At 41.1% G+C, this 24,662-nt stretch overlaps 1 protein-coding gene across 1 annotated transcript in view; it reads left to right on the forward strand.

Annotated features, from left to right (window-relative positions):
* Positions 1–24,662, forward strand: part of ctnnd2a (catenin (cadherin-associated protein), delta 2a) — a 208,383-nt gene that overhangs the window by 120,988 nt on the left and 62,733 nt on the right. Inside the window, 2 exon segments of the mRNA XM_034132641.1 lie at positions 15,453–15,585; positions 23,630–23,843. Coding sequence (XP_033988532.1) covers positions 15,453–15,585; positions 23,630–23,843 — 347 coding nt within the window.

Here is a 24,662-nt window from a genome sequence, read left to right on the forward strand (position 1 = left end):
GGAGTCAAATTGTCCCTTATACGTTGTCTTAAGTATTTTTTGTGATATTATTTTCGCATTGTGGACCACTTCAACATTTCTGCTATTATTGAGGCAAATTAAAAGTCTTGATTTGTGTGCTCGGGTGTCTTTTTAAAGCATATCTTGGCAAACGTTTCTCTATATAAACCTCTGGGCACCACTTACTGTCAGTATAGGCTACATCTTACATGATTTCTGGTAGAATTCAGTTGCATGTGCAGCCCAGTGCTATCAGTATAACTGCCCTCACGAGAGAGCACTACTTAGATTTTATTTTCCCTTGGACTTCAGTGCAGTCTTGCATGATCTCAGCTCTGTCAACTTTACACTCGGAGAAATGCATCTTGTCTTTAATTACCTTTTTTATTAACATCCACCACAGACATTAATGTCAAGCAGTTGTTCATCTTGCACGCCTGTGTAATCTTTGCACAGGGCTCAGTCTTCCATTGGCTGCGGATGTTAAGGTCAGTGAGTTGTATACTAATGTCCAGGAGAGGGATCTTGACCTTTCAGCGGAGTTGCTGGAAGGAAATCAAGCTTTGAGTGCTGGTTATTGGACCCAGCGGGACTCGGCAACTACCGGAGAACTAATACAAAATAAAGCTCAAAATGGTGGAACAGAAATACAGGAGGAATAAATAAGCATTTTGAAATATAGAAAACCATGGAATCAAGTGTATTTAAAGGTAACTTCTCCAGGAGAAAAAAGCTATAAGGAAAGCCACATTTTCTTCATGGTTGTTGTTCTCATTTGAAATGATGATTAGATTGTTTCTTGTTATAGGTGGTCACATTTAGCCATGCAGCCGTGTCGGTAGCAGCTGCTGCAGACATAGAAAACACCAGTTATCACAATCATCTCTTTATACTTTCCTGTGGAAGTGCGCTTACAAAAATAAAACGCTTTCATGCCTACTCACACATATACGTGTATGCCCACAGAAACTCAAACCAATATTGTTCTTACTTTAACCTTCACATGGCATGTTCAATTAAGGGGACTGACTCACTAGTGTGTTTCCAAACAGTAGAAGAAGATGAAGCAGTAGCTAACTGGGCAAGGTAGTAAGGATGATACAAGCCTAGGCACAGTATGTTCATGTTTTATTAGTCTGCTAGTCTAACTCTTTTGCCTCCTTGTAAATAAATGTTCTCTTTTTGCCCACCATAGAAATCCACTTTTGCCTCTTGACTTACAAAATCATTTGAAATATGATTTTGACACACAAAGGGATACATTCTCCATTGAGGCCCATTGAAAACAAAGAGGGATGAAACAAATATTGAAAGAAAAATGGTGTCGCTGTCTTCAAACTTGCTGGATCACATGCCATTGCTTTAATCCTCAGACTGTCAGGAGAAATGTGGATAGGGAGGTGAACAGCATTTGAATATCCCTTCTTATCATTCACCACTGTAGGACCCTCAAGGAAGGCCCTCAACTGTTCCACTGGAGCTGCTCAGGGCCTTCCTGTGAACTCATTTGTGCCCACTATATTCATATCAGTCAGTTATGAAAATTGATCTATTTATGACGCAGTGCTGAATGAAGCCCTTGTCAGGACGCCCAACAACATTTATTTAATGTGTGCAGAAACACCGCAAGTCAAGGTAGCTTTTCTACTGTATCGTTTGTTTCGTTATTTATTTGTATCCCGGGAATCGCTGCCAGTCTGATCATGGACCCCCGCTTATGTTCTGCAAAGTCAAGCCAATTTCTTTTTTTCTTGAGTCATGATAAAGTAACTCTCATGCATCCTAGGGGTGCTGACTCAATTTAGAAAACACTCCTCCATCATGCATCCATCGCTCCATCTCTCCCCATCCCTCCATCACACTTGTGCTGGTGGAGAAGGCTCGACAGTGATGATGGGTTGGGAGGTGTAGGCATTCATCCAGTGCCGCAGTGTTTTCTCCCTCACTTTCAGGCTAAACACACAGCCCTCCTACACTCCCCCCTGTTGTGCTTTGTGTCTATGAAAGCAGCCTGTCTATTCTTCACCTCTTTTTTAATCCCTCTCTCTTTCCCACACTTTCTTCCTCTGCCTCTTTTTCCTGCTCGCTACACCTCTATCAATCTTTCCCCCCTTTTTGCCTCAGGGTATAAAGTCATTCCTAAGTCTCTACGCACCATGCTGACGATAGTCCTGCGTGTGTGTTTACATCTCAGTGTGTGTTTGTGTGCGCGTGTGTGAGTGTGCATGGGCTTCACCTCATAATATCAATAAAGGCTGTCAATTCAGCCAGAAACATGCCTCATTCTGACCGTGACTCAAGTGAGACATTAATCTTGGTATAATTACGGCAAAAAGAGGGAGTGAAAATGGAGATGGCGATGGATATATTTATATAGAGTGAGAGTGTGGGAGAAAGAGAGTTGTGAATCGAGCAGTAGATGCAGGACAGGCTCTCGTATGAGTCATTGGGCAAGGTTGTTGGTGTCTTACCCCTTTTAGTGAATGTGTGTGTGTGTGTGTGTGTGTGTGTGTGTGTGTGTGTGTGTGTGTGTGTGTGTGTGTGTGTGTGTGTGTGTGTGTGTGTGTGTGTGTGTGTGTGTGTGTGTGTGTGTGTGTGTGTGTGTGTGTGTGTGTGTGTGTGTGTGTGTGTGTGTGTGTGTGTGTGTGTGTGTGTGTGTGTGTGTGTGTGTGTGTGTGTGTGTGTGTGTGTGGTTGTTTCCGTGGGCACTGGCACATACTGTAATAAGTTACAAGTGCATTCATGCATGATTATGTTTGCTTTTCCCATGTGTACGTTTTGTAGCGTCTGTGTATTTGCCCGAATCACTTCACTGATTTTACACTCTTGAAATGCCATTTGTCAATGCCAACGTCTGCATCTTGTGAGATGAGGACCTTATTTACGTCAGGGTAGATCAATATTACAGGCAAATGTATATGGCAGCTTGTGCCATTTTGCCACTAATACTGTCATAATTAGATGTCTTTGTATATGGAAAGGAGTACTAATTGGTTCACTTGCTATGCTACCAGTGTAAATGCAACCTCAGAGTACATTTCAGCCGCTCGATGTCCTTGCTGTGTAGCTGTAGCTGAGCTGTCAAACAAGCATTGATCAAGCTAGGTGATCATTTCACTCCTATTCCATCATGGGGTTTGCTGTCATGCCAGCAATCATATTACAAGGATGGGTGAACATTTGGAAAAATGTTGTTTTCTTACCAAATTATATCACTTTGGAGAATGCATGCAGTCAATTCTATCATTGTAAAGTTGCACAGTGAATATCAGGCGGGTAATACGCAAAACCTTCAGATCCAACTGATTAACAAAGTAGAAATAAGCATACTTAACTGTCACCTTCACTCTGATGGAAGGTGTTTGCGTAGTTGTACACATTATGCTGGGAAAGCTTCCATTTCACTTTAAGTTTTGTGAACCCAGCGTGAATGTAGTCTGTACTCCGTGTTATTGCATGAGCCAGCATGTGATGTTTTTATTGCACAACTCTATTCCTTATTCCTCTCCTTCCTCCACTCCTTCAAATCCTCCAAGTGGATGACTGCTTTTAGTCAAACATAATCCGCTTTTGAAGGGTGTATTTTTGCGAGTGTAAGGCTTTTTTAGCTTGCACATTGTCACATGAAATGTCAAAATATATTGATGTGCAGCTGGCTATGTTCCTGAACTATTACATTCTGCTCAATCAAAAATAATCACATTCACAAAAGTCTCATTTAATCATGTTTATAATAGTTATTGTGATTTACTGTAAAACACTGCATGTCCTGCATATAGAAGCAGTCAAAAATAGTGGTAAAAAGCCAGTAAGACATGACATTAAGTTATACTACTGATCTTGTAGTCACTTTTATAATCCCATGACCCCATCTTCTTTTTTATTTGATAATTTTAATGTTTTTTTCTTCTATTTTCTTAATCTAAATGTCTTCATCTCCATTGTCAGCTTCATATGAGTGTTTTTTGTTATTGTCTTGCACAGCTTTTAGCAGATACAGTACTGCTACCACTTTCCTGCTGTATTATTACCCCAGTGTGAACTAATGAGAATAGCAGATGCGTAAGCTAATCACTGGTTTATTAGTTTTTCTTCCCTCTTGCGTCACTTTGCTGATTACACTATCCCTCTCCCTCATACACAAACATGCCGCGCACAAGGCAATACTGAAATATGAATATGCCCACACCCATTCTCACACATCGCCCAAGGAGAGTTTAGTCACCTCAAGGTGAAATGTAAACTGAGTTAAAAATGACTCTGTAATGCCTGGGCAGAGGCAGATAAAAAATGAATTACAGAGCCATTTGGGGTTAGATATCAAAGAGCTACACAGTCACCTACTGTTTGAATATTCTTGGGGGAAAAAGTTGGAAACAGCAGACCTTGAGCTCGATTATATGTTTGATTATTATGGTTATAGTGATGATTTCAAGGTATACATGCACCATGTTATTTTATTTGCAAATATATTCCTGAGATAGTTAACCAATCACAATTCCTTGGGACAGAAAACCTGAGCCTCAGTCAGAAGTACCATTTATTCATTTTACTTGTTGGAGAGCCAAGGAGAAGTCAAAGGCTGTGTTGTAAAACTTAATGATCTCTCTTCAAATCCAATGGAGTAGTTTGACTTATGGGATCTAGATAGTGCTTATAAGTCGTCTTTTAGAAGAGTTCTCGCTGGTAGAGTGCTAAAGCTAAGTGTGGAGAAAGGTCTGACTATGGGAGATGCCTTCAGAGGAGACCCACTTAAAGGGAGTGAGCCAGTGTATATACAATATTATACATGCACCTAATTAACAGTTTTTTCTCTGCAGTAACCTGGTTTCTTAAACGCCATGTTAATGAGAAACCCAATTTCCCTTATACTGGTTACACACACACACATTTGTGAATTTGTGGATTTCACACGGACATCTGTGTGCATGTGTGTTTGTTTGTGTGTTTGTGGGTGAGAAAGATAGCTACAGTAAGGGAAATGAATACAGACAGAGGGAGGGAAAGAAAGTGTGTACATATATGTTGTCTGGCTATTCATCCCCCTTCTTTAGCTTCAGCCCAGGTTTTTGACCTCTGTACTAAATGTCTTGCTCTGTCATGTGAATCTGACAGGGAATGAATGCATTAGGTGCATGTGCATACACACACATACACGTGTCTTCACACACAAACATTGTAGACTGTGCTAATGTCCAACATGACCTTATCAGTGTGATATTCTCATGGCAGAATAATTCTAGATAATTTGTGGTTGCTTGGTGCACAAACTGACAGTGTTAAAGGAGAGGTGTCATGGCCATTTCCACTGATCATAATTCCATTGTTGAGGTCTACTAAAATAGATTTATACTGTGCATTTTTCCAAACTCACATTGGTTTCTCATACAGCATCTCTGTAAACTACTTGTATTCACTGAATTTCACTATCTGCCTTTCACGGCTCGTTGTAGCTCCAATAGCCCCCACCCTCCCTGTGAGCACAGTGTGCTCTGATTGGTCGGGACGTTGTGAATCGCGCTGAGCTCCGTGGAGGTGTTGTTTCCTTGTTTAGGATACATAGCGAAACACAGCCAAACTCATCCTGAGCACACACAAAGTCACATCCGAAGTAAAAACAATAAGTGTGGCTTGATATTGAGTAAGAAAAAGGTTGATAAACGCTGTGAGAATGGGTCTGCAGAGAGAATTTTGCCGCGATCCCAACTGTCTGTTATCAGCCTGCACAGGGAGGAGAAATCAGCTGAGCTGCCTGCTCCCTGCACACAGATGTGTGTGTGAGGAAGTCCGTGGATCGGTCAATTTGGACCAATCAGCGGGGGCTTAACGTAACGGCTCCGCGGACGTAACGTAACGGCTCTTCGGGATTGGTCCATTTCGTTCCGGGTACCGCTTGACATCATGCCGTACCCGGAACTAAATGGAAGAATCAAATGGGCAGTGACGTATCTCCAACGAGGCGTTTTGGGGAGGTATTTTCTGTGTTAGAGTTTTACTCGCTACAGGGTGTACTTTGAGGGTTTTGACTCTGCACACCGTTTACATGCATAAAAACCTTCATAACACACAAGGGGACGGGTAATAACCGGAGAAGCATGACACCTCTCCTTTAAGGCATAATGGGGCATGCATTGAACACACACACACACACACACACACACACACACACACACACACACACACACACACGTAGGCTAGCATCCTCATTAGCATAATCACAGTAAAAATAGCTCACCTTTCCTGTTTGTCATTCAGAGGCCACAGCAGACTCTTTGATATGATTGCATCTTGGCTTGCAAATCAACAGACAATGGGGCTGTAATTTTTCAGCCAGCTCTCCTTCATCCACCAGCCTAATCTTCTGCCTGCACTACGGTTGGCTGAGTGTGGTCGATGGGGATTTGATTGGTCAATTTTTTCTCTTGTGCTGCATCATTGCTGATGTTTGAGTGGTTCTTTTTAGTCTTATCGGACATCCTCGCAGTGCATTCTGCTGATGATGGCTCACTGGTGTCAGTTCTTTCATCACTGTGTGCAAAAACCCACCCAAGTCTAAAGAGGGCTGTTATTACTCATCTCAAAAATTGGGGTACAAAATTGTACTTCTCACCACTTATCTTCACTTTTGATGCTTGGAACTTTTGGAGAAAGACAAAAAAACTGCCAGGATTGTTAAATTAGTTCTATTAATACAAACTCTTACAATTGCTTCTGTATATCAGCCCATAGCCACTCTTCTTCTGCAGGACCATTTTTGTATTAAAGTTTATGCTACAGTTTGGCCCTCTTAGATAAGAAAGGTTCATCAATATAGGATATTAATGAGAACTGTAACAATCAGGCAACATCTCTCCTGTTTTAAACAGAACAGACGTCCTTGTAGCGATATCCAGTCAAATTAAACTACGGTTTTCTACTTTTGACATAGTAGAGTACAGAAGTCATTCCCAATGAGAGAAGCCGCTTTATAAGGTCCATTTAAACTACATTGTACTTCACTGAATCTGTTGTTACAACCAAATTATGTTTCGATTGGATAGATTGGGCCTTATTCCTGCTTCAGACAAAGAACAATACTCAGCTCAATCTTAATGAGTTTTATGATACATTGTAATAGTCTAGGTCACCTCAGTTTCTATTGACCTGTCTAATGAATGTTTGAATGAGTGTATGTTTCACTGGCCTATTGTTTGGCTGTGTAAACATCCAGTAATTGCACTGTGTAACGGGGGAAATCTGCCACCGGCTGAAAATTACCGATCAGCAAATGTGAGATAATAGCTGCGTGAATATGTGTGTACGCCTCTTTGTGGACAGGAGGGTGCATGTTGTGTCTTCAAAGACTATGCAATATGCCAGGGTGTGCGCTTGTATAGGTCTGTATGTGCGTGTGCTTTATTGAATGTTTAGGTGAGTGTGCATGCCTTTGCTTGACTGCAGTTTGTTTATATATTCAATTCACTGTGTATGTGTGCCCTCCTCTCGGTGTGTGTATATAAATGAACACCTGTCTGTCAGCCTAATGCCGTATTCGATTTGGCCTCCGATTCTGTGTGTTCAGCTAATTGCAAGGACTAGTGCCGGTGTTTGTGTTTTCCTTACTCTGGCAAATCGCTCAATGGCTCTGCACACTAATGTTTCCCTTCACAAGCCCCACCCATGCCTGCCTCTCACACAAACACTCTGAAATTATATTTTTACACTTTCATTTTCGAGTAGAAAACGGCTGTAAACTGATGACTGATTTAGCTAGTAGAGCAGTTTAATGGACACAGTGAAAGAACTGAGCGGAGAATGGGAATTCTCTTGGGATTTATAATCATAATTATTTCTCTTACCAACTTAGGAATTGAAGGGCAGTGTCCTACTTGAAAATCAAGCTATCAAGAAAATTGTGCAGCTTTAAAGACTGGAAAGTGGTTAGTGACAGATTGTTCTCCTCATGAAATACATTTTTGGCTAATAATTGTTTGCCAATCAGCTTATCATTAATACACTTTTTTTGTCTTCACATTTTAAAATGCAGGAAGCAACTGGTTTTAATGCTACTACTTTTTATTACATCAAATGCACTTAAAAGCAATGTTATCTACAATAGTACATAACATAATATAATTATAAGAGTTGTTGGAGAAATACTTTAGGTTGCTAGGGACCTACAGTACATTTCATCCCCATGTGAGTCTCCGTCATGTTACTCAGTGTCATTCAACTCCTGTCTTTCTTCTCTTTCTGTCCTTTGTTCGCTTTTATTCAACCTCCTGAGCCTCCCATTCTCAGCTGGAAGATGCTTTAGAGAAAGCGTATTGATTTTTCTCTCCGTCTGTGTGGTTGCTGCATGGGCTTCTGTTGGAAGAAAACTCTAGACTCATCTAAGAAAGAGGGAGACGGAAACAGGGGTGGTGATATTTGCAGACAAAGGGAGGTGAAGAGGAAAGTAACATGTGGCTTCTCATAGTGAAGTGATGAAGAGACTACTCTACCTCTGTACATTCAATTAATCATTGATCTCCTTTGCTCTCTGTTGCTCTTATAAACCGTTTTGCCTCTCCACTATTCCTCTTCTTTGTCTTCGTGATATATCTTATGTGTAGAAAATAACACTACCATCTCACTTCTTTTCTATTTCCATCGAGAGAGGTGATATGTGATTAGTCATTTCAATTTACCCATCAGTAACCGGGGAGCAGAAGGCAAGGCAAGGTAAGTTTATTTATATAGCACCTTTCAACACAAGGTAATTCAAAGTGCTTTACAAAAATGGAAGACATTTTAAAAATGGCATTTAAAATCAGTCATTAAAAAGAAAAGATAATAAAATAAACATTAAAAGAAAAAATACATGGATAAAAGTTAAAAGGTTAGAAGGTTAGGAGGAGGAGGAAGGTGACAGAAGATCGGGTGTTTTCATTGCATTTTTTTGTCCACTGTTTATTTTTGGATGGGTTTCATCCCAGGCTCCATCCTCCCGTCTCTACCTATCCCATCTGTCTGCCTGGCTGTTATGAGCATCACCCTTTCTCTCCCCCAACCTTTCATTGATCCCATTTACTGTGGTGGGGATTTGTGTTTGGGTCTTCCAGCTGTAACAGAGCAACATTGTTAAAGGCCATACGGTCAAGATAACACAGAAATGATGTGGGACATGGTGGATATTGCAATCATTTGTCAACTTATTTGTAATAACGCTGTGGCAGCTTTAATGCTTAATTTTTTACATAAAGTGTGGAGAAGCTGTTGATACTATCAAAACACATTGAAATCAATAGCACTGAGTCTTTCATTTTCATTTAATCGTTTATTTGAACCGGGACAATGCACATCGATGAACACTTTAAAACAAAATAATGCTTACAAGCGTAAATGAGCCGGATTTTAGCTTTAAGCTCATTTCCATCCGCAGTCCCCTCACATACAACATACAAGAACATGACATTTATATACATAGCAAACATAAATACATGACATGCAGAAAGAGCATGAGCAGCATACAAGCATTTACCACATGGCAAGCTATGGTATATAAAGTGCAGGAGAAGATAAAAGTGCTACATAAAGTGCAAGAGGAGATACCCCTGTGTTAAAGTGCATTTAGCGGTGATTACACGTCTGTTTGTTGCTCAACCATTCTTTAACTTGTCCTTTAAAACTATTGAGAGTGGGACAATCCCGTATCTCAGTAGGGAGGCTATTCCACTGAGTTGACCCAATGGTATCACATGTATACAGAGTATAAAGATATTTCACAGTTTAAGGATATCTTTCTTCACGCAGTGTTGACTTGAAGCAAGAAGAGTTGGTAGTATTTGTGCTTTCTGTTTTGGCTGTTGTTACATTAATATGCTGCCGACACAGATTCATTTAATAATGTCACAAGACGGGAAACAAATATAAATGGCAAGTGTGACCCTTTTTGAATTTAAAGGTAGGGTAGGTAAGTTTGAGAAACCGGCTCGAGATACACTTTGTGTTATATTCCATGGAATGCTCTTAACATCCCGATAGCAATGAATATCTAAAGTGCTTTGACAAAAAATCCATAAAAAAATGTCATCTGTGGAAGCCGTAGTACTGTAAAAAGCACGACCAATCATCTGAGCCGGCCCGGCTAAAATAACTGGATGGCCTACCTGCCTGTCAGCCTTCCATCTGTGCACAAACTTATCTCGTGCCCTCATTGGTCATGTGCGCGTTCGTGTGTGTTGGAGGAGGGGCTCTATAAGGAAGTGGGAGATTTTCTCCGGTTGTGTATTTTCAAATTCTAACGATCTCGAGCCGGTTTCTCAAACTTACCTACCCTACCTTTAATGAAATAAATGAACTTGAGATTGTGAGGCAGTAGGTTGTTGCAATAAAACCTAACCTCACATACATTCTCACTGCTTGCTCATGTCCAGTAGCACCACCTTCTGCACCAGATGAATACAACCGCCCTGGCCAATGAGACATGTAAAGTTACAATTCAAGCTTTTATCAGACGGGCACATCAACAGACTTGGCTTTTTTCCTGGATAGCATCTTAATTAAGTTGTGCTTTTAATTAAAGAGGCCAGGCTCTGCACTTTGAGTCAATGTGAATCTTCACCTACAACTTATTCTGACCGCTGTTATATGGAATAGCCAAAGTCTGTTCGTCGTATTGACTTCCCTAATGAACTCAACCTAAGAGCATACACAAACACACACACATGCATAGACGTGACAACAATAGCACACAACTGCAGTGTAAAATGCTCGGATCACAACCACACTTGTACAAACTATAGACTCAAGCATGTATTAAACATGATGATTGCCATCCATAGGAAGAAAATATAAAAATAAACAGTTTTAAGTATGTCTTGGAAGGAAAGCGAGGATACACATAGTGAGAGAGAAAGAGAAAGAGAGGATGAGGAAAAAGGTGAGTACTGACTGCTAGCATGATTTAATAGGCAATATTTGAAAATTGCGCCATTCGCTCCTCAGTCAGAGTCTTATTCAGCTCCAAGGGAGAAACACGAGACAATTTGATCACCAACGTAATAAATTACCGAAATTGCATTTTCTCTCTTTCTGCTGTTCTTCTTCCTTCTTTTTTCTTCTATCTTTTCTCTCATATTGCCCCTTTCTCTCTCTCTCTCTCTCTCTGCACCCCTCCATCCCAACGCAGTGATGAAGATTGATGCTCAGGTCCTAATTAGCATCTGCTCTGGTATGCACACTGCCAGTCGGTGCATTCCTGACCCTCCTATCAGTTAAGAGACATGACGTGCCTTGTCCAATCAGATTAGGGCCAGCGGGACAGGCTTCTTGTGTGGAGCTGTCACTCCAGATGCATTGTGGTCCCTGCTGATGGATGTGATTTGGGTTAGGAGACCCAAATCATGGGCTCTTGTGTTTTCAAAAATGTTGTGAAGATAAAGATTTATAACACACTGCAGTGTTGCACTGTTGTTCCTGAATAAGGCTTTTTTAATACTACTTATGTTGTCAGTCCTGGTTTCTCTTGCAACACATGTAGCTAATGGTATCATGGTCCATGTTTTTCAATATTGCAGGCAAAATAAAAATGAAATGCACGTACTTGCCTGACCCTGGGTTATTGGCTTTTTTTGCAGTCATGTATTGCATGAGAGTGACATCACCTGAAACCAAAATCCAACAATGGCAGATGAGCAGTTCAGCGCCTCGCTTTTCAGCCACTGGTGTTTGACATTTGGTGACTCAAAGTCTCTTGAGGGATGAATGGCACCCAGCGGCCCATTTGATCTTTTCCATGGTGTCTGTGTTTTTGGTGTTGCTGTAATATATTGTATGTCCGATGACAGGTATAAATGTATAATTCATCGACTTTATCCAAGGCCATTCCACTCAGCTGCCTTTATGTGCAGTTTGACTCTTCATGAATACGGGACAATAAACTTCATAACCCAATGGCACTCATGTTTTTTATTTATTTATTTTCTTTCCAGCTTTATAGTTATTTATCACATTCTCCATTACATAATTCATCCTTCCACGCTTTGCCTCTGCCATTTCATCCGTTTGAGTTCAGGGATACAGGGAACATGACAATGAATGATGCAGCAGAGGGGAGATGTATCGCTGTCACTCATGTCTGTCCCTCGGCCTTCAGCTTTCCTCCACCAGGCGGAAGTTATTCACAGCAACAATCGGCCAATCTGTGTAGAAATCAACGTGGATAAACACTGAGTTGTGTGTAATCAGCGTTTTCTTTCTTGTTACATTAGCTTTGTTTTCTCACTGTGTGTGCGTACATACATGTATCCATGTACCAGTGGTCATGTTGGGATTTCACATTGAGGTTCAGCTGTCTCATGAGACCTGGACATGAAAAGAGTGAGATATGAAGAGAAGAATATGAAAAGAAAGAAACCCTTTGATAATTCTTGCATGTGTTGTACTCTTCTATCGCAGTTTGCCTCCCCCGTGCATGTGCGTTTGTGTGTACCTTCATCAAAGCCCCACTATCACACAACAGCCCTTTCTTTCCCAGTTATATCACTCTGTCTCTGCATCCACCCTTCCTCCCCCACAAACCCCATTTGCCACCTGTCTTTATTCTCTGTCTGTCACTCTGCTCTCCTGCAATACCTCGTTTTTTTTCCATTCAAAGTATTTTGCTGCATCACGCCTCCGCACGCCTCAAGAAATGGCAAAGCATCCCATCTAGGCAGGAACACGGAGCTCTGTGCTGCATTTCATTTATTCCCGTACCCACCAATGTGTCGTATTAGGAACATGTAGCTCCAGATTGGAAAAGGCAAGTCAACAAATTGTTCTCCGTGACATTTATTAGCACACAAAGCATAAAATAATAACGTAAGAATATGGCACGCAAGCTGCAGCACTTTGTGTTGCAGATTCTTCAAAAGTCGTGTGGATATTTATGGTGAGCTCTGCTGTTTTTTGTTGGCAGTTCTTCTTTGATAAGTTCTCCCTCATGTGACCCTCTCTGTTTGCGTCCCGCTGTTTTCCGTCGTTGGCTTGTCGCCTAGCGTTGTCTACCATCGCTGTAGCTCTCTCTAGCACCTGTGTTGACATGACTGGCATCTCATCTGAGGGTTGTTTTCATCTTTTTCCATCTCTTTTCTCATTTTCCGCTCTCCCACCAGTTTCCTCTTGCCAGTTGTACCAACAATTGCCTTTGAATGCTCTGCTGTTCCCTAAACTCTGCTTCCTCATTTTTATTCTCCCTCTGTGTCTCCCTCCTGCTCTGTTCCTCTCACTCTGTCTCTCTCGCTACCAGGGGTTTTTAATTAATGGCGAGCCATGATGCTTATCTTATCAGCAGATCACTCTGCTTTCTATTAACCACACTGACAGAGCTGGGAGGCTGCTAGGGAGTGGATGACACACACAGGCTCAAACGCACACACAGACACATGCACAATCATGCACTTTGACACATTGTCAAATACATAAATACATACGCTGAAGTACAGACACAGATGAATATGAAAACATCCGTGCAGACACACACACACACACACACACTGACAGCGACACACTCACACAAGACAAACAGCCACAGATTGTGTCCACATAAACACACATCATGATCTTATCTTAATCTAGCCACACACTCACACACACACACACACACACACACACACACACACACACACACACGCATGCACATAAACAAACAAACTGGCCTGATGGTATCTGGCTGTGTGATTTAAGGGGTGTTGTTTGAGGGGCTCTTCTCCTAAATCCCCTAAATGCCTTGGGAATCCCTCCCTCTTCCTCCCTCTCTCTATCTCTCCTCTACCTCCCTCCTTCAGTCCTGCTTTCTCGCAGTGAACACTTATCATTTGGCAGATAAAGAGCGGTCCACACTGGAGCTTGCTTTATCTTTGAGAGCCATGTTTGCTCCCCGTGAACGCGCCGCTCCTCTCAGATGTTTCCCAGGCCGCATTCGCTTCATCTGACAGAGATGGACGTGTGGTATTGTGGCTTCATTTTCCGCAACAAAAACACTGGCACACACGCAATCCTCCACCCCATCAGTTTGAACCCTCCAAGCAGGTCAATTGTCCCGTATTTACCACATTTTCATGTTTGGGGAGTTTGAGCTATCAATGTTGTTTTTCACGATAGCTTGATGGGGATTACAGTGAGCCGCATGTTGGCACAGAACGGTGAGCATGGATCTAGAAACAACCAAATCAATCCTCCAACAGCACAATCGATGGGAGAGGCTACAATTTCAACATAGGTTTTCTTCAGATCGCATTGAGAGTTGACTTTATTGAGACGACGGGAAAGAGAGGAAGTTACAGAGAGACAGCTTACAGAGCGGTTATTGGAACAAATATTACGTTAAAGTGTGCAGAAACTCAGAACATGTGTACACACGCAGTCGCCAACACTTTCTTGCACGTTAATAATTGTATTACTTGGGGGACCGAAGTAAAACAATTCTCAGCATGGGATAATACAATAAAGAAGACCATTACCTGAGTGTTACCAATGGACAGTGTGCTCATAGGAGGGTAAACTCCTAATAGTAGAAAGTATATAACATAACTCAGACAGCATGCATGCAGTAAGGCAGTGCTGTGCAATCATTTCAACTTTTTACCCCTATTTTAAGTTTTCTCCAAAGTATTTACGGACTTCTCTTAGTATTACCTTGGTTGCATTGTGTTTCACGACATCCCAATGATTCAGATGGATGTTCAACACATTCATCTCTACTGTAGCTATTGTTGTTTTTTCACTGCAGTTTTACAAGCCAGTGAAACCCTGCAGACAATAAATTGCCGTGCCTTTTTTACTTTGGATCTTCTTGAAGCCTTTGTATGCTACATATCTAATACTTTAACACATTTGTAAAGCTTTTATTGAACTCACTATATGTTGAATTATATTTACATAAAGAGTTAAGGCCTGTTCAAATCACTAAGTTGTTTTTAAAAGGAAAATCTAACTCCTTTTAAGTGATTTGCAAACCCAATTTGAGCCCATATTTTTCTCCATTTACTGGTTGAGTTGTTCATCGATGCTTTCGATTTAACATGCTGGCGTCATCACCACTTTCTCTCATTTCCTGCAACTGTGACAGGTGGAAATGACAATGTTTTGACAAATTGGGCATTCAATATGCAATTTCCATCACTTCTTTCCCGCTGTGTTGCTTAACTTATAAAGCCGTCTCCAATTATAACAGAGCTCTTTGGGTGAAAACAAAACAAAGTCGTTGTTTTCATTAAAAAAAATATCTGTCAATCAAACTCTGCCTTTTTATCCACATGTAGGTCTTCCTTTGTGTATATTGTGTAAGCATGTAAGTGAACGTGAATGCATGTAGCTTTGTGAATGTTGGAAAAAGAGTCTGTGATTTGATTGGACTACTTTGAGGAAATCTCCTGTGTTTTGGTGAGATGCTTTGTTAAAGTGCTGCAGGAATCAAAGTGTCTCTCTGTCTGTCTGGTTCTGTGCAGAGAGTTTGGGTGGAGAGATCCGGAGCTGCCAGAGGTGATCCAGATGTTACAGCATCAGTTCCCATCGGTGCAGTCCAACGCTGCTGCCTACCTACAGCATCTCTGCTTCGGAGACAACAAGATCAAAGCCGAGGTTTGTGTCTGTGTGTGTTTTCAGTGTTGTGTGAGTATTTGATCACTAACAGTGCAGTAGAGATGGGAATAATCGTAACATGGACGATCAAAGCCATAAAAGGTGTGTATAAGTGAATAACTTATTTTGAGTTAAAACTCCTTGGGCTGTTTTGCATTTACCGCAACATTCGCCTCCAATAAATAGTTCTTCAACTTACCATTTTTACGATTCTGTATGATGAAGCATGCTGCAACTCCATCTCTAAGCTGCGCCATCTATTGAGTAGTATCTATAGTGGCAGTGAAGTTCAATTAGTCCCAAAGTCACTAGTGTGTCTCTCAAAAGCAATTTAGGAGGGAAGCCCCGTCGGAAAGCTCTTATAAACCCTAGCAGTGCACACACACACATACACACACACAATGCACACACACACACACACACACACACACACACACACACACACACACACACACACACACACACCACACACACACACACACACACACACACACACACACACACACACACACACACACACACACACACACACACACACACACACACACATACACACATACAGACACAGCATCCAGAATATGTTTCTTCATCCCAAAACAAATTCAGTAGAGTTGGTCAATGGATGATACTGCATCATCAATGTGATGTCACGTGGCTAAAGTGCTCATTCATGCACATACAAAGCAACAGACACCGGAATGACGTGCACACTAAAAAACACAATTAAAACACAATCCTAAAAGCTCTATATGCAAACAGGAATACAAAAGAATAAATAAAAGAATTTCCCATGAAGGCAATTAAATACGAAGAAGCAGCTAATGTTCATTCACAACGACCCACTTAACCTCTTTTACAAACAAAGACTCACAAATATGCAGATACAAAAATTCAATCACACTTGAATACAAAAAAACAAAACCTTACTCTCCTCTCCACCCCCTCATCTCTGTAGCTCTGAAAGAAACCTAAGTGTTCGTGTCTTCTATAATGGGTGTAATTATTGCCTGAATGGAGGTGTCCAACAATGGAGAAAATAGCAATTGTGTATTGACAGGGGAAACGTTGGCCTGCCTTCATCAGTCTGTTTGATTGTCTCGTTCAAGGCCCAAGGCGCTGCTAAACACTATTTACACAAATTAAATCTTGAACAGATATCAAGCAGCCAAAATTACCGCTTTGCATCACATCAAACAAAAGCAGGCATTTACTGTACACACATACCTCCACATGCACACATACCTCCACATGCACACTCTGCCTCGTGTTTACCATGACAAAATGTAGCATGTGCACCAGAGTTTAGCATTTATATTTGTCTTGTCACATTTGAGAATGAAACAATCCTCCTGCTTCCTGCCCTTCGTTTCTGAAGTGTTCTCATCAGTACCTCTTAACGCATTGTGATCGATCACCTCAAGAAGCCTTAACAGAAATGTGTGCATTATATTGTAGAGTCCTCACATTATTGATGGAGCTCATCTTCAGACATCTTGACTCTAATCAACGTGTTTTCCTCACATCTTCTTTATATCAGTCAGTATATCAAAGGAAATGTAAAAGAAAGTTCGAGTGAGAAATAAACGTCTTTCTTTGTGAACATCTTGAGTGTTTTGGCGGATTTTCAAGGTTGTGACAGAGCTCGTGTTCTTTCTTTTCAACAAGTTTCAGAGTTGAAGAGTTTTTTTTCTGCACGACCTTCTTTCCACTTTTACACAGAAAAACATATTATATATCACAATGCGTAAGCACTTCACAGATAATGAAGTAACTTGACTTGAACTTAATAAAACAAGTTTAACTTTGACTCTATTTGCTACCAACAAAGACAGCAAAGACATCATGTTTTCATGATTCTAAAAGGCATAGATGAGGTACATGTATTTTTATTAGTGATCTGCTTTTTAATGTCATTTCTAAGAGGTACTGTAGTGTGACTTGATGGATTTGAGTGATAGTTAAATAACTGTTTAACAAAAGAAAAGTGTGCATCCAATCCTTAGATAGCAGCTATTTGTTATTAGCCCTGATCTAAAGACTTTTTTCTTGTTTTCAGTCAGCCAGACATACACAGATGGCAGGGGACACACTGAGCAGCTAAATACAGCCACAACATGGCGGCTATTTGTAGCGAAATAGATGCTCAACAGGGACAAAAGAGTGGAGGAGACGAGGAGAGAGGTTATAGACAGGCACAGTAAAAGAGAGACAACTGGTAAACGGGAAAATATGACTTCCTGTTATCCTGTGTGTGTGTGTGTGTGTGTGTGTGTGTGTGTGTGTGTGTGTGTGTGTGTGTGTGTGTGTGTGTGTGTGTGTGTGTGTGTGTGTGTGTGTGTGTGTGTGTGTGTGTGTGTGTGTGTGTGTGTGTGTGGTGTGTGTGTGTGTGTGTGTGTGTGGTGTGTTGTGTGTGTGTGGTGTGTGTGTGTGTGTGTGTGTGTGTGTGTGTGTGTGTGTGTGTGTGTGTGTGTGTGTGTGTGTGTGTGTGTGTGTGTGTCAGGACAGATGGAGGTATGGCCCCAGCTCAGATTACAGTTGACCACAGAGGCAGCTTGGCAAACTCATCTTCAGCATCATTTATTACTGCCCCAGACACACACACACCGTACTACACACACAAACAGTAACCTTGTGTGTACTAAGCACACACACAAGCCCATTGACATGTCAGCTCATGCATCCCCTTTAGCCACACCAAAACACAAGCACACACACACACACACTGTCAGACTAAAGTTCAGTCACATCAGTAATTCATTTTGTGTAGCAGCCTTGTCGATATCCATTTATCCAACAGACCGGTTGAAGGGAGAGGAACGTGCCCCCTGTGTCACACCCCCACCCTCCCCTCTCTTTCTTACACAGATCTACTTTATTTACTTCACACATCATATATCACTCTCTTCCTATCTCACTTTATTCTGTTATCAATGGTTTTAATTTCTCCTCCCACCTTTTTAGGATGTGAAAACATTTCTTTTTACAGCGGACCTGCTTGATTATACAGTGTAGTATCAATACAGGAATGTTAAGTTAAATTGTATTCTCAGTAAGAATTGCATTTTATATTACGGTAAGAAAGCCAATAAGGTAAAGTCAATATGTTTACAGAATGTTGTTTTTGATTTGTAGAGCGTGAACTGTGCAATCTGCAAGCTGTGAATATCTGTACAACAGGCATCAGCATGAAGGATGAAAAAAGACACAGCAAATGTTCCGTAGCAAATACTGTAATAATATTGCATGCTTGTCCCACTTTTTACACATTGCAGACCATATTTTCCCCTTTGATAACTGTGTACCATTCTGAGTGTTTAAAGATAGAGAAAGGAAAAGGAATGGCTTAGAAACCTTGTGTCAATTCTCACCACCTATACAAAAACATGCTAGTAGTCCTTCAGGGACTTCAGATTATCCTTTATTGCCTTTTTACAATTTTCAGAGACATATTTCAGTGAGAAAAACTGCCTTTCATCAATGGTATAATTTTCTTTGTCAAGCAAAACGTCCTAATCTCTTTTATAACAGCTTAACTAGCCTTCAGGTGACCTTCAGGGAATAAGTCTGGTTTCACCTTGGGTTAGTGGTCTAGAGCATTTAGAGTTAGGCTATCCTTATAAGTTACTCATCCATCATCTCAGCAACATTTCCCTTCACTATCCATAACCTGGTGACAAAAACACTTTGAAATGGGTCTTCATCTGACTAATTGGTCATATGTTAGTATGAAACTACTGGGGACCACCCACTCATCAAAGCATACACAGACTGGGATTAATAAGCACATATCCCTATCCCCTGCTGAGGAGAGTTGTGTTTTTGTGGCCTCTGTTGCCGTACTCTTTAAACGTCAGAGCCTCTAGTGTATTTATTGAGGTAGGTTTTCTCCGTTGTTGATACTGCTGAAAAATGAGCTGCCTCAGAACAGTGTTATGAAACTATAGGTTAATGCCAAGTGTGGCCCAGTTTAGAAGTCTCCAAAGGGAAATGTTAGCAAAGAGCCAAGAACCCAATTAGCCCAAGGTGGAAAGCTCTTAAATGCAGTTAGCTCGAGGCTAAGTGTCAGGTAAAAACAAAAGCTCTTGGGGTTGTCTTGTAGCTCACCTGGTATTGCGGCTAAATTTGAGTCAAGTTTGAATCTGAACCACGCTCGTTTGCTTAACCTTTCTCAGTATAAAATAAACATAAATGAAATTAAGCGAAACATTGTATTATTGATAGCCATTATCAAAGGTAAATTAAATCTAGAAAACAGGGCTTGCCCAAAAGTAGGTAAGGTGACTGTCATGCCACGAGGCGTTGAGGCCCATGCATGAGTGTGCACATGCATGGCAGATGTCACATGTCCTCACACCCACTTCTCACTCTCAATCTGTGCTGCTGATTAATGCTGACGTTCCATATGTGGTGAGTCACTTTTCAGGCTTCATATGCCACCAACCCAGGTATGTGTCACTGCTTTTTGTTCCACTGCCAGATTTGATGCCGGCAGCACATCTGATTCCCACAATCCCCGCTTTCACCACTGCTAACTGTTACCACGGCAATGCTGTCGCTATGGGTTACCAACACCCGTGGCCGCCGCGGAACAGTGGGAGACAAAGACAAATCAATCTGCGCTCCTAATCTTCTTTGCATGGAAGACAGGAACAGACTCAGCGGTGTTGGCAAGCCTTGTAGGTAGCTCAGAGGCAATACAAAGTAATAGCACTATGGCTTTTATGGAATAACAGATTAACTGTGACACAAGCTTAAAGAGGAGAGGGGAGAAGGAGAGATCGGTACAGGGAGAAGGGAAGGGGAGCAGAGGTGACGACTGGAGGGCATGAGAGGTACAGCGAATCAGGCTGAGAAAATGGTGAGGCCAATGGAGCAAGGTTAGTTTGCCATTCATTGCCTCCCTTAATCCATTTTAATTGAAAAGATAAGCAAAGTCATTTTGCTCGATAAACTCCTGCTGTGTCATCAAACACCTCCATCCTCTCCATGCCCTCCATCACTTCCTTACTCTTTTTCTCTCTTTACTTTCACACTCATTTTGTCTCCACACCTGCCTCGCATTAAGCATTTGTTTTCCCTATGAATAAATCAAAGTTGAAAACACTTATTGTGCGCTCTTTTTTCATTTCTCTGTGGCTTACCCATGCCAGATGTGTGAGGTTTCCACAGGAGACAAAACAATGAGTGCCAGTGATAATCACGGGAGAAGGCTTGGAAGAGGATTCATTGCACTTTACTGTTCCTGTCAACATGTCTGCACGGTACACTCCACCCATCTGGTGCTTCACGATTAAACAGACACCAGGAATTATTTTCCACTGTTTAATGTACCAGGTCTGGGGGAGAACATGCAGAAAAAATAAGAGGGTTTCAAGAAGCACGATTACGCAGTTAACTGTGAAAAACTTTTTTCCAAGTTATCTGGATGAGTAACTCTGTCGCAGTACTCCAGAGATTCAATAAAAGTGGAAATGTGAGAAACATGCTCTCTCTCTGCTCTCTCTCAATCTATATTTCTCAAACACACACACACACACACATGCACACACACACACACACAGACATGCAAACACGCTCACTCACACACTAGTTGCTCTATCCGTGCTGGTATTAGTCTCCTGGTGATCACAGCAGCCTGTTTCTGGTGATTAGTACTACACCCCTGTTGATTGGACAAAACACGGCTGGCTGTAAGCTCTCTGGCCCCCTAAGGCGAATGAAGATCCCCACTGTAGAAAGGGATGTGGGGGGGGGGTTAAAAGGCACAGCATAGAGAGAAGGCAGTACGTGTAACACCATAGGGTGGAGGCATAATGGGTAACACCAGAGTGCCCTCATTGTGATCCCCACTGTGCTCACAGAATCAGGATAAACTCATTAATCTGCACTGATTTGCTTGTTTGTTTCGCTCTACTCTAGTGTCTCTTTTTGTGTATGTAAATAGCAAATAAAGCAACACGTAAAGAATACATCCAGAAGAGACAGTAGTAGTAGAGAATAGGGAAATACCCGCTCGCTTGAACAGAAAAGGGAGGCCACTAGTATATGGGCCTTTTTCTTTGCTACGGACAGGCTTTTATAAAATACATGAAAATAATATTCACATTTCTTGACAGCTTTCTTGACTTTTGGGGAAGTCACACAATCCATTAAGCTTTCTCCTCTTTGGTTTCAGCATCTGTTTTTATCCTTATTTGGTAATTAAGGCTTGCATTTTGTAGATTGCACCTGCAACATTAAGTTTATAGCCTGATAATCACACTGAATTGCCATTTAGTTTTCACTTTATTCATTGATATTCGAGATCCAGATGGAACCAGCAGTTTACTACTTCACTAATGGAACACTTTTACAAGGCCTTACATTTCCTCAGTGTATCGTTATTATATGTTTCAATTACATGGTCAAACCTTATGGTCTGCAACTTGACCTAATGAGCAATATAAACTGGATTCACTCGATGATGGACTGATACTATTAGTGTGTGGAAGATATTGGGTCGTAGCTGTTATCATATTTTTTTATTATCAATGTATTTATATTTATATAGATATATTCACATTTTATTTGTATTAAAGTTTAATATCTCTAAACTATGAATATTATAACATTTACAATATGTATTGAATTATAAGATTCAGAACTAGTGTGTGCATTATGTATTCTTTATATTTTATTATACATAACAAGTTACCAGCATGCTCTCTTCTCTTTAACATTTTCAAATGTTTCTAGGGTAAAGAGTAGGGACCACAAATGCCTCTTTATTATTTATTATTTGCATACATAAATCATTTTGGCTTCGCTCCACTGGCTGCCAATACATTTTAGGATTCATTTCAAAATCCTTTTATTTACTTTGAAATCCCTAAATGGTATGAGCCCACCATATCTTTCTGAGCTGCTACCTAACCCTTACTATATTTATATAGATATATTCACATTTTATTTGTATTAAAGTTTAATATCTCTAAACTATACATATTATAACATTTACAATATGTATTGAATTATAACACCCAACCACCCTCTCAGGTCAGCGGATCAGCTGCTCCTGAATGTGCCCAAAGCCAAGTCAAAGCTCAGAGGGGGCCGGTGCTTCTCCCACACTGTGGAACGATCTGCCCCTGCACATCAGACAGGCCGCCACACTGCCTGCTTTTAAAGCGCTTATTAAAACCCACCTCTTCTCCTTAGCGTATTAACATATTTTAGAGCGTTGCTTTTATTGCTTTTAAATTGTCTATTGTTTTTACTTGTACTTGTTTTATGGTGTGTGAGCTGAGCTGTGTTACTTTTTGTATGTTTTGTTTTGTTTATTTGCCTGTACAGCACTTTGGTCTGGAGGTTTAAAGTGCTATATAAATAAAGCTGTATTGTATTGTATGCACGGAACTTCCCCATTATGCATGGTGCATTTTTTAAATCGCACATCTTATAAATCACTTGAGCCTTTGTTGTCTATTTGAAGAAGCAGTTGTGCTTCCGAGCTATTTTCCTTTTCAGTTAGCAGAAGCCAAACATGTCAGTAGTGATGTGTTTATGCATGGTCATTGAAGGAGAAATGAACCAGACAACTGAAACAGAAAAATGCAGACAGGATGAAAACAAACATACACAGAAACAGACATTACATGAATTAAAATGGAGGAAGAAAAAGACGAGTTCAAATGGGAAATACTGAGAAGCAGGATCGGAGACGCGTAGAGCTACAGTACAGACGAAAATATATTGCGTCATATATTTTCCGATTATCAGCAAAGCTTGCGTTGCACCCCCCCACCCTCATCAGTATAATTAAGTGTCATTTTGTGAAACACATTCATTAGCTGTGTTATAGGATCTTTAATTAGTGCACAACGGGTTGTTAATCTGATTGGCAGGACTGAAGGGTACTGTAAGCCACACGCACGCACACACACACACACACACACACACACACACACACTTGACTGTACAACTGTTGGCCATTTTCCTGGTGGCTGGAAATGTATTTGATGATCTTTTTGTTGTTGTATATAATTTAATTTGTTTGTATCCTCAGATCCGCAGACAAGGAGGCATCCAGCTGCTGGTGGACCTGCTGGACCACAGGATGAGCGAGGTGCACCGCAGCGCCTGCGGAGCCTTGAGGAACCTGGTGTACGGCAAGGCCAACGACGAGAACAAAGTGGCCCTGAAGAACTGCGGGGGGATCCCTGCCTTGGTCCGCCTGCTGAGAAAGACCGGAGATGTGGAAATCAGAGAGCTGGTCACAGGTACTGCGGCAAACTTACACCTCACAGAACCTGCCTCGCATGTTTATGATGGGTCAGCTATTTTTCAGCAAGACTCCGCTGCTGCATTGCCTCGGGAGAGGTTATAATGGTGTACACATGTGTGTGTAATGCACACTTTTATGTGAATTAGTGGACATCATTTGATATGAGGTCCGGCTGCATATACACACACTATTGCTGGAATCTACTAGGCAACTTCATGACTTATTACCCTTCTGACCTTTTATAAGTGATCTAGATATGGTAAATCTAAGACTTTAAAAACGTTTAAATGTAAAACTGCGGTAGTTATGAATCATACATACTTACACACACACAGGAGGCATACACACATTCCAAGCAAGAAAGAAGAGTGATGTTATATATTGGAGAATTTATAAATGTAACTCTGAAAGAATCTTCTTCACAAAAGGTTACTATTCACTGTTCAGACACCAAGGCTGTTCATCTTCAGCTCCTTCATATGCCAAACTATTTAACATTCAGACTCTCAGGCATAACTTCTGTAAAGAATGCAGCAAAAGCACAGAGGCACTCTTTTTTGAGCATCATTTCTCTTCAGAAATGTTTTGTTATGCGTCTTCTGTTTTTCTAATATACCTTTTTTTGCGTGGGGGCTGCAAAGAATCACAAGAATGTGTGTGCATCCCTACCAGCAAGTGTTGTGTTTTAGAAACACTGGTCAATCTTGATTTAACCTTAAGGCCATGAGCAGAACAAGTTATTCCACTAGACTGAGTAGAGACATACATTGAGTAGAGCACCCACACACAAACTTAGATATACACACCAACTTAC

This window comes from Trematomus bernacchii, unplaced genomic scaffold (genome assembly GCF_902827165.1).
Source record: "Trematomus bernacchii unplaced genomic scaffold, fTreBer1.1, whole genome shotgun sequence".
NCBI classification, from domain to species: Eukaryota; Metazoa; Chordata; class Actinopteri; order Perciformes; family Nototheniidae; genus Trematomus; species Trematomus bernacchii.